The sequence below is a fragment of the Pyrus communis genome, chromosome 5 (assembly GCF_963583255.1).
Source record: "Pyrus communis chromosome 5, drPyrComm1.1, whole genome shotgun sequence".
NCBI classification, from domain to species: Eukaryota; Viridiplantae; Streptophyta; class Magnoliopsida; order Rosales; family Rosaceae; genus Pyrus; species Pyrus communis.
Window position 1 is genome coordinate 16,173,800 of NC_084807.1, and position 10,755 is coordinate 16,184,554.

The following is a 10,755-nucleotide window of genomic DNA, read 5'->3' on the forward strand; positions in this document are numbered from 1 at the left end:
CCGATTTAAAGCTTTGACTTGCAAATTTCGATTCTATACAAGTCTCACATTTAACATTATCTAAATAATCAAGTTTGGGTAGCAAACCTAAATTATGCATTCTAAAAAGAGAACGAAAATTTACATGTCCTAGGCTAGAGTACCATAAATTAGACGAATCAACAATATAAGCAAAAGCATTATTTATTTCATTCATAACATTAGCAAGTACATTTAGTTTGAATAATCCATCAGCAAGGTAACCCTTCCCTACAAACATTCCCCCTTTAGTTAATACAAACTTATTGGACTCAAAAACTAGTTTGAATCCCTTGTTATTAAGGATAGGACCATAAACATGATTCTTCCTTATATCGGGGACATGCAGCACATCAAGGAGGGTTAATTCCTTTCCAAAAGTGAATTTAAGAACACATTTCCCTATTCCAGCCACAACAGATGCAGATGCATTTCCCATAAACAGTTGCTTGTTTCCCTCGATTTTCTGGTACGAAGAGAACGTATTTCTATCACCACATACATGACGAGTCGCACCAGTATGTATCCACCAATCAGCGTGGTCAAATACTAGATTGATTTCAAAAATCATAGCAGCCAGGGCATCCACATTGTTTTTAATCAAATTTGAGCGGTTGTTGTTGCCTTAACCTCCAGGACCTTGATCCCTTCGATGACAACATTCTTGAGCCCTATGGCCTTGCTTTCCACAAACCCAACAACTTCTTTTGATTTTCTTGAAGTCCTAACCTTTCACTCCAAGGGCATAGTTCTTTTCTTCTTCTTGGTTTTCTGGAATTTCGGCCTTTGCTTTGATGAACTTCCTTCAACAACATTCGCCTTGGCTTCCATACTCGAAACCAGGCCCTTCTCATTCTTTTTGTTATCTTCCTCAATTCTCAGCCTAACAATGAGATCCTCAAGGGTTATCTCCTTACGTTTGTGCTTGAGGTAATTCTTGAACTCTTTCCAAGAAGGTGGCAGTTTTTCTATAAAGGACGCCACTTGGAAAGACTCATTGATCACCATCCCTTCAACATGAATGTCATGGATGATTTTTTGGAGATCTTCAGTTTGAGAGACAACGGACTTGGAATCCATCATTTTGTAGTCCAAAAATTTGCCCACGACAAATTTCTTTGAACCAACATCCTCTGTTTTATATTTTTTTTCTCAAGTGATTCCCAAAGTTTCTTAGCTGTTTTGCACACCACATAAACATCATACAAAAAGTCATCTAATGCATTAATAATATAGTTTTTGCAGAGGAAATTATTATGATTCTAGGCATCTATAGATGTCAAAGTTTTTGCAGAAAAAATATTTTCTCCATCTGTAGTAGGCACAGTCTCGCGCATAACATTAGCCAAATTCAGTGTTGTCAAATCAAACAGCATCTTCTGCTGCCATCTTTTGAAGTCTCAGCCCTTAAATTTCTCAGGCTTCTTAGAATGAGGTTTAGTTCCTGATTGTTCCATGTTGTTAGAAGATTGTTGGAGAACAATTCAGAAATAAAGAAAAATAAATAGAAATAAGTAGAACTTGAAATTCTAATATTTTATTTACCAAAAATACTTGCTGTGCAGAATGAAATTACACAATAAATACAGAAATTAATATAAGAATATCAATGATACTAACTTGATTACAGAAGGTAGAGGCTAGCGTAAAAATTATGTCCTTCGAACAGTATTTCCGTCTCACTCTTGTGCTTGTGGTTCTACAACATATGCTCAATCAGGATTCAACTACCTAATTCTATAACCCGCATTGGATTCTAGAATTCTAGCGAATTGCTTTGTGTGTTTACTCTCTTTAATGTTTGCATGGAAGAGAAGGAAAGAAAAAAAGAAAAAAAAAGATGATTTTCGATGGAACTAAGGACTCCAGTTATATAGGTTGTTTCATACCTCTTCAAATACCTTTTGGATGTATTTGAAGCTATACAACTCTTTCCAAAGAGTTGTATCTATTAATCAAAAGTTTTTAATTAATTTAATTAAAAACTTAATTCGAAATTAAAACTAATTGATCAGATTAATTTTAATTCCTTGGCCCCAAGTACCCCCAAGGCCCTTGCCTTGATTAATTAATATTAATTTATATTAATATTATGGTATAATCATTAAGCCTAATCTACACAATTAGTGGCCCAAGCGTCAATCCTCATTCCAAATGGTCCAACACCTAATCACTAATAGAAATGACTTGACCTATATATAGGCCTTTGACAAATGCTTGTTTCCTGATGTGGGACAATGGGAGCTCAAAACTCCATCATACATAACCCATATGTGGGTTGGGTTACATAACCCATCATATTTTTCTTTATTTCAGATTTGGTTGGGTTACATAACCCATCATATTTTTCTTTATTTCAGATTTGTTGTCAATCTGGTATGTGATACAATTTCTCTCACCAAACATTGGCTCGGTTATAAGTTCAATTTAATTGGAAATAACTTATCTCATCCTGTCCACCAAACAAGGCTTCAGTGGATGCTATCTCTAGAAGCATTCTGAACTACTAGAATTGGGTTCTTTTTGCCTAAAAGATCCCGGAAATATTTGGAAGAAATTGAGTATAAAGTTCAAGTATCAAGTATCAAGAGAAGAGTATGAAATATATGTTTGTACAAATGTAAGTAACAACAATATACAATTAGTCGAGCGTTTAAAAGCGTTTTCAATAGCATTTGACAGAAGGAGTACGAAATGTTTCATAGGTATTTTTTCTAGTGTTAAGAGTGTGAACTTCCATTCTAAAAATTATTGACAATATAAGGAAAATACTCATGAACCTTTGTACAAGAAATTGTTTGTTCGGTGAATATTTCATACCCTCAACACCTAACACTCGTCTTCAAATCATATACCTAAAACATGCTTCTCAGTAAAAGTGCTTCTTGGAATTTGGAAGAGCAATATTATAACTGAACAAGTCAGTGAGACACCCCAAATGCAAATGCAATCCTAATGCTTCTTTGGAATCAATTTGGATTGGTGGAGTAAGGAAAAATGAACGAAAACTATCAGAAATATAGCAGCACTGTGAGGATAGACTGACATAAATGCTGAGGTAAATGTATGGCATAATAAGAACTTGTGCAACTTGCACCATTTAATTCGATCAATCGATAGGTTGCAAGAGACCAAATTTGCCCGGAAACCCAATCGATAGGTTGTATATCACCGGTCATATACAACCATGTCTCTTGATCAGAGAAAAAGAGATATACAACCAATGACATCCGAAAATTGCTCGTACAGCGACGAGGAGGGAAGCTTTGATGCAAGGGCTAAAATTTTTATGGGATCCCAGAAACTACACCAGATAGTAGAGAAGGAAAAACATACTGAATTACAGAGATTCTATATTTTAATAAACTTATAAATAATAGGACATACATAACATAGATTACGCCAGGCTTGCCAAGTTTAAATGAAAAACTACGTTTCATATAGACCATGAAACAGCTACTACATCAGAAGCTCCACAGAACTTACAAAAAGTACACTTGCATTTCTTCCTCTATTTTCTGGTGAAGAAACTTCTCAACTTCCCTCTTTCCAGCCGTTCGAGTAGCTTCTTCGCTCCGGGGATGTCCATCTCTGTAAGCTTCTTGAGGTACCCGATTGCTCCATACGAGACCATCAGCTTCTTGCATTTCTTACTTGAACACAGTAATCCGAGGCAACAAACTGCGTACTTTTTCGCCGTGTTTTGAGGACTAGGGTCAAGTAGTTGGACTAGATTTGGAACACTTTTGTCACCCCTTTTCACTTCTCTGCAATTGTGGGAAAGGGTCATCAGGCTCGAAACTGCCTGTGCTGCAACCTCTCTCGCACTGTTTGATTTAGCCTCGAGCATCTTGACAAGGAGGGGAAGGCACCCCGCTTCACCAATCAGTTTTTTCATCTCTGTAGAGCTGCAAACCTTGCAAATTGCAGATGCAGCAGCCTGCTGTGCGCCTAGTGAACCGGATTTAAGCACATGAACAATGCATGGAAGGAAACCAAGAGAAACCAAAACTTCCATAGAAACCGAGCCAACCAAATTCCTCAATGCCCCAACTGCAGACTCTTGTGGCAATGATCCAGCGAGATAAGCCAATAGGCTCCGAATTCCACCTTCCGATATTACAGACCTTCTGAGATTGTCATTGCTTGCAGTGAGATTCTGCAAGCACTCTGCTGCATATTCTTTTGCACCCAATAAAATTCCACAATCAAGCAGATTGATCATAACTTTTACAATGCCTTCCTCAGCTAGAGCTTGTCGAACCTCCGGGACAGCAGATATGTTCTTCAAAGTGCTAGCTGAAGCAGCCTGAGAAACAGAATCACCAGTTTGGCAGATCTCAACCAGTGGACGAACCCCGCCATGCCCAACAATTGCGCGTGCTGCTTCAGCAGACATTGACAACCTCTGAAGCGAAATTGTAGCCTTCTCTTTACCAACTGAACTACCAGACTCAACAAGCCTGATTAGTGGTGGCAAAACCCCTTCAGAAACAAGCCAATTTTCACAACTTCCGGATTCTGCAAGCGAGCAAATTACAGTTACAGTCTTTTCTCGGATACGAGGAGATGTTGCAGTGAGCAGCTGGACTAAAGCAGCAATGTTGCTGCGGCTCATAACTGACAGCACATTCTTCTCATCCTCTTTCATGACCTCAACAAGACTGTCAAGAGCTCTATGTTTCGCGTCCAAATGACCAATCTGAAGCCGTGCAAGCACCTCCCTTATGTTACCATTAGAAGCAGCCTCAGGCTCATTTGAAGAACCGGTCATAGCTAAAGGCAAAGTAGCCTCACCAAGCACCCCGGTCTTGATCAAAAGCCCGCAATCCCGCAAATTCAAATCCAGTTTCCCAGACAGTGCATCCAGATTGCTCTGCATCCGAAGTTTTCCTTCGTGTTTCTCCCCCACACAAAACTCCGCCAATTCAATAACTTCCTTAACCGTCTTGGATACCGACTGCAATTGCTCCTTACAAAGAGCATTCTTGGAGAAGCACGGATGACTAGACAAGTCTGATAAACGCGAAGGGATTTGCTCCAACTTTGAAATGATTGTCTTCCATCGACCCGGAAACCCCTTAACCTCTCTTGCCTTGTTCAATGCCAATGGAACAAGCTCCCTAGCATGTGACAACCATTCTTCCACCGATCGTGTGTCAATCGGAACCTCATTGCCGCCTTCTTCTACCATGATTCAATAAGGGTAATGATAAAACTGGATACCAGAGCCCAAGCAACTGAAGTTTGGAAGAAAACAAAGGCTTCTAAGAATGCTAACAAATAAGAAAATGCAAAGTAAAGATATATGTGCATATAAAACTAAAAGGCAGTGGAGCAGTTGCAATCATAAACGTATAAATTATGCAATTAAGGAAGAAATTAAACAATATCATTAGATGTAAATAAAAACAAATAGGGCAACATCTATAGCTTCGAGAATCTTGTATGGTCACAGCAAGCTTGCTTTGCTGAAAACAATATCTGACCAACCATATGGGAAATTACTAAAAGATGCCCAAGGAAAGATACAGTTGGCAAGTCATCATTAAATGCCCCAAACAAAAATTAAATCCTAAAAAATGTATATTTTTAATGACAATTATAAACTTGGTCGCAATCATACCAACTCACATACACCGGATTCCATGAGAATTCCAAAGTTAATTGAGAGAAAAAAAAAATGGTTAAAAACTTTATAATATGAAATAAAAGTTTTGCTTTTAAAAGGCTAAGCAGAAAGCAGTGCCGTCCAATTAAAGTTGTTACATGTTTCTGCTGTAAGTGAAATCAAATCAGTCTTCACTTCTACTAAATGTTATGAGAGAAATATATGTGACTAGTGAGGAGCACATTGGTGCGTGAAACTTAAAGCTTTACTCAACCATGATCATGATGAATAAATAATTTGATCTCGACCCTAATTTCGAATCTATCTTTCTGGCGTTTAGATTAGATTAAAGTAAAATACCATTCGTAAATAAATTATATGTTCACACATTACTTTTTTACCTCTCACATAGCTATTTAATTTTGTCCATTAATCTTCTTCAATTCATTCGATCCGAATCCGAAAATTGAGAGAAGTGTGAGGGGCAAAAATGAGTGTGTAGATAGCACCATCCTATAATTAGTCTTGATCGATATCCAAGGGTCAAGATTTCATGGAAAGAGATTGGGAAAGTAGGGATTCTTAACTTGGTTACCATTTTTACTCAAAATGAAGCTAGGTGATTAGAGAGAGAGAGAGAGAGAGAAAGAGGCTTTACTTTGAAGGGAAGGTACATGTCTGTATCCCAAGTTGTACAAATAAAGTGTGTCTAAAACTTCAGCTAGATGGATGGACCAAACCCCTCAAAATAGTTTCAAGGAAATTTCAAAGAAACAATCATGAAACAAATACCTCAAGCCGATTAGACTTTGCTTAAAATCCAGAGGCTTCCACCATTGACAGCCACAATGATGAGAGAAATTCCCTCCTCTCTCTCTCCCTTTCCCTCTCTCTAGCTATCAGTCCCTTCTGTTCCTGCAACCACAAAGGGAATGCATTGACCCCAGAACCATAAGTAATTGGTAAATATGATAAAATCCAGAAAAATGAAAAGACAACAAGGCCAAGGACCAACCTCAGAAAGCAACCCACTATAGCTTGCACAATCTGTTTCTCTGTGATCAACTTCAGCAGAACCGAGATCAAATTGACCGTCAAACCCTTCTCTCTCTCTCTCTCTCTCTCTCTCTAAATAACAAAACCCAAGTCATCAATGGTGCCGAAATCAGCAATCAAACAGCAGCTGGATCTCTCTCTCTCTCTCTCTCACTCACTTTTAAGTGGCAGTTTCAGAAACTACCCAGAAATCCCAGAAAAAAATTCTGCTTGCAATTAGAGAAACAGGAAGAAACGGTCGAAACCCAATTTAAAAAAACAGAAGCAGACAGTGGAGAACAGAGAGCGAATCTTCAACCTCGAAGCAGCTAGCTCGATTTCAAACTCGAGCCACTTCAAATTTTTAAACTTTTTTTTCGGTTTTTCTAACACAACCAGACAGCAGCTGAATATTTATACATACAAAATCAAATTCCACTTTCAAATATCTTCTCTCTCTCTCTCTCTCTCTCTCTCTCTCTCTCTCTCTCTAAGATGGAAGAAAATAAAATTTAAAAAGAGAGTTATCTTTTACTGTGCATTATCTGTGGAGAGAGAAAATGCGTGCTCGTGTTTGGGGAAGCAGGCCTTAAATGTCGAGCATGATTGAGTGATCGACGGCTATGATTGCGAGTGAGGCAGAAAATCCTACCGTTGGCCATTGGGTAAATTTTGAATGTTCTTTTTATTATTCGAATTGTTTTACGTTTCCGATGTGATGATGTGGATTTGCTTCCACGTGTGAGGTGAGGGTTTTGACCCTTGAATTATATAACCCCTCAATTATTATTTTTTTGATAAATTAACTCTCTAAATTTTTTAAGTTGGCCTATAGATCCCTCGCCGTTAAAAAACTGGACCTAATTTCTTTAAATCTGACCACGAGGGGTGTGAAGATTACTTCTCTCTTACACCATTTTTTTAATAAAATATATTATATACACTAAGAGGTAGGAGAGTTACCAAGCTTCACAATGGACAAGTAATAATATGGTTCAACTTCACATTTAGTGAAAACCGAACTTAAAACTTCTTATTTACAAATGAAGAGAAATATCATTAAATCGGAGTATTAAGGCCCATTTTGATATTGTTTTTTTTTTTTCATAAAAAACTGCTTCACTTTAAAGTTAAGCAATAAAAAAATGTTTGGTAAAAATAAAATGTACTGCTTATTTTAAAAGCAATGACCTTCAGACAGCAGCTTTTAAAAACAGCCTATAGATTCCTTTCAAAAGCTGTTTTAATAAAAAGTGGAGTTGAGCCATTAAAATATTTTTAAATCATGTCATAAGCTCATTAATTTTAAACAATGACATTATTTATCCTCCTAGACATTGCTTTTATACTGCTTTTCATACTCATAACACTTTTAAAAATACAGTTTATCAAACGCTCAAATGCTTTATTTTGCAACTAATTATTCTTAAAGTACAAGAGAAGCAATTTATTAAAAAAATATAGCAATCCCAAAATGGCCCTAAGTAGCACTTCTCTTACACCATTTGATTCTCTAATGTTTTATTCAATTTCAAGAACATAAATAAATAAAAATGTGCATGAAAGAAATTTGTGTTATTTGTGAAAGACATTTCCAATTTTAAATATATGGATGATTGATGTGGTAGGGAACTAAAAACACTAGACCATAAATGGGCTCCACCCTCTAATGTGAACAAAATCAAATATGCATCAATTTTCTTGCTTGAGTTCATTTTTAAAATTCCAAAATAGTGAATTTTAAGAAATGAAATATAACTGTTGTATGCAACTGTTGCGAGTCTGCCACCGCTACTTGATCTACAACATTACCATTGTCTTCACCACCTTCACCCCCACTATTAGCTTCATTACTGTCACCTCAACTAGCATCACCTTGTCACGAGGTCTAGCAATTTCTTACACGATTCGTTAACCCTACACAAAACAATATGAAATTAACAGATTTCGAGTTGACGCGTTAACAAATCGGGTCGTTATCGAGTAACTTGATAAACACTTGTTAAGATAACAGGTCAGTCCATGTATACACATAGATAAACCATTATGAGACACTCCGACCTGGAATGTCCATCTGGACTCCGAATCGAGCTGTGTTGTTTGGTCAGTATTGCACTCATCACATGCGTGATGTAGGCATTATCGGTACTTGAACCTAATTGTTGAATATGCCACCTCGTCGAATATGGAAAACGTGTTAGCTTTTCTAACTTTTGGACAATTTAGACGACTTTTCGACATTCTAGATGATCATTTTGGCAAATGCCCATAGACTTTAAGTGAACAAATTTGCTGCCAAGGAAAGATTTAGATCAGAGACAAGTTGATGGGGCTCACATATCGATAATTGAGCACCACCGGAAATTTCACTCATTAATCCCACTACTATTATCTCGTTATCATTACCATCCCTTTCGAGTTAGGAAACCAGAAATAGTTTTTATTCCATGGTAGTACCTGTTAGTATACCATCTATCAGAATCCCTATAAAGTTTTAAATCTCTGGAAATGCCTCGAATGACAATGCAGTGCTAAAGTGGTAGCACTCAACAGAAGAACATTTAGAGAACGATCACTTTTGGTCCCCGACAATACAAATCTTTCAAAAGTAGTAATAATTCCAGATCTTCAGGAGGAAGATCGATATCCGTTAAGGTCCATTCTGAAATAGATTATTAGCAATTTCCATTCATAAGAACGTTCCAACCAATACTATTTCCAAATTTTATTTTGATGTTGTACTCGTCATTGCGATGGGTATAGGCATAGGAGTACAAATTGTTATACCTTTAATTAGCAGTAATCAATCTCCCCTAGAATCAACAAAACTAAGTCATAAGACCAATTCCTTACTAATCAACCGAAACTACCCATCAGAGTGGGCTTTAACCTGTAATTAGCCTATAATGGCGCTACTAATTGATGATATTGTCCGATATTGAGGAGCTGTCAACCAGTATTCAGGCGGTATGATTTCTAATACCAGACACATGCTAGTATATGAGAACGATACCTTCGTGCCAAAACGCCAGTTCATAGTTTCAGGGTAACGAACAATGTTAAAACATCATAAATGCGTAAATTAGTGGCGCGACTGATAAACTAATTAATAGTGAGTTCTTAAACTAAAGAAATTAAATTGTGGAACTTAGGAGCAAACATTGTAGAAGGATAGTAAACTCACAGTTGTGTTAACCATTTTACCCATCTAGGTAATCAAGACTTCTTCGACCAATCACCTTTACAATCATTTCCATAGACAAACATTAAAACCAAAGCGCTAATTAATTTTCCGCTGTAAGAGCGAAATGAGTATTAAGGAAGTTGTGAAGGCCTTTTAGCACATGTCGTAGAGAAAGAAAGTAGTGTTGTACTCTTCGATGATGGTTATCTTTGGTGTCATTTCTCAAAATTTTACCTTGGATGACACTTCTCTGTGAAGAAACGTTTCTAATATCTTTACAACCTCACAAACTTCTCAAATACATCTTCTTTCGAAGAAAAAAAAGTTAAATTTTTGACAGCAACGATGGAGAAACCAAATCAACGTCTACGATTGCACTATTGTGTATTACCCCTATTGTGCAAACGTAATTACTATTTACCACAATAAAAGACATATCTACCCATGAACACTTTTAGCTTGTCCTATCCCATTTTAGTTAGAATTCACAAGTATTGATATGACATTACTTACAAATCATCAAGAAATTGTTCGAGTGGTTATAATCACTTCCTGTATCCGAATGGAGATGGGAAAATATCATCATAAGCTCCTGGTACGAGATATCTTGTACATGTGGAGATTATGATGATGTTTTGGTGATTATCGACTGACATTACGAATCATTTCACTTTCTGCTCGTCTAGAGAGACTGTATTTTAGACCACTTGGTAAAATTCCTCATTCTTAAATTTATTAGATTTTTTGGCAATTTCGATCCCCTTTTACTCTGACTGTGATTCCATATTCACCACTGGTACCGGAAGGCATTCTAGTCAACCTTGGGTACGTGTCTACCCTACTGCACTTCGTATTATTTATGATGTAAACAGATTGTCTAGATGAGCCGTTGGCATTGAAACTTTTG

At 37.0% G+C, this 10,755-nt stretch overlaps 1 protein-coding gene across 1 annotated transcript; it reads right to left on the bottom strand.

Moving 5' to 3' along the window:
- Positions 1 to 3,378: 3,378 nt before the first annotated feature.
- On the bottom strand, positions 3,379 to 6,751 carry LOC137735321 (protein ARABIDILLO 2-like). The gene is made up of 3 exons (XM_068474738.1): positions 6,645 to 6,751; positions 6,422 to 6,544; positions 3,379 to 5,258 (listed from the first exon to the last, which is right to left on the bottom strand). Exon 3 carries the CDS (start codon positions 5,210 to 5,212, stop codon positions 3,530 to 3,532), a length of 1,683 nt encoding a protein of 560 aa, XP_068330839.1. The 5' UTR covers positions 5,213 to 5,258; positions 6,422 to 6,544; positions 6,645 to 6,751; the 3' UTR covers positions 3,379 to 3,529.
- Positions 6,752 to 10,755: the final 4,004 nt, after the last annotated feature.

Excerpts from the sequence above, each read along its gene's own strand:
- LOC137735321 (XM_068474738.1), bottom strand. The coding sequence starts at position 5,212 with ATGGTAGAAGAAGGCGGCAATGAGGTTCCGATTGACACACGATCGGTG.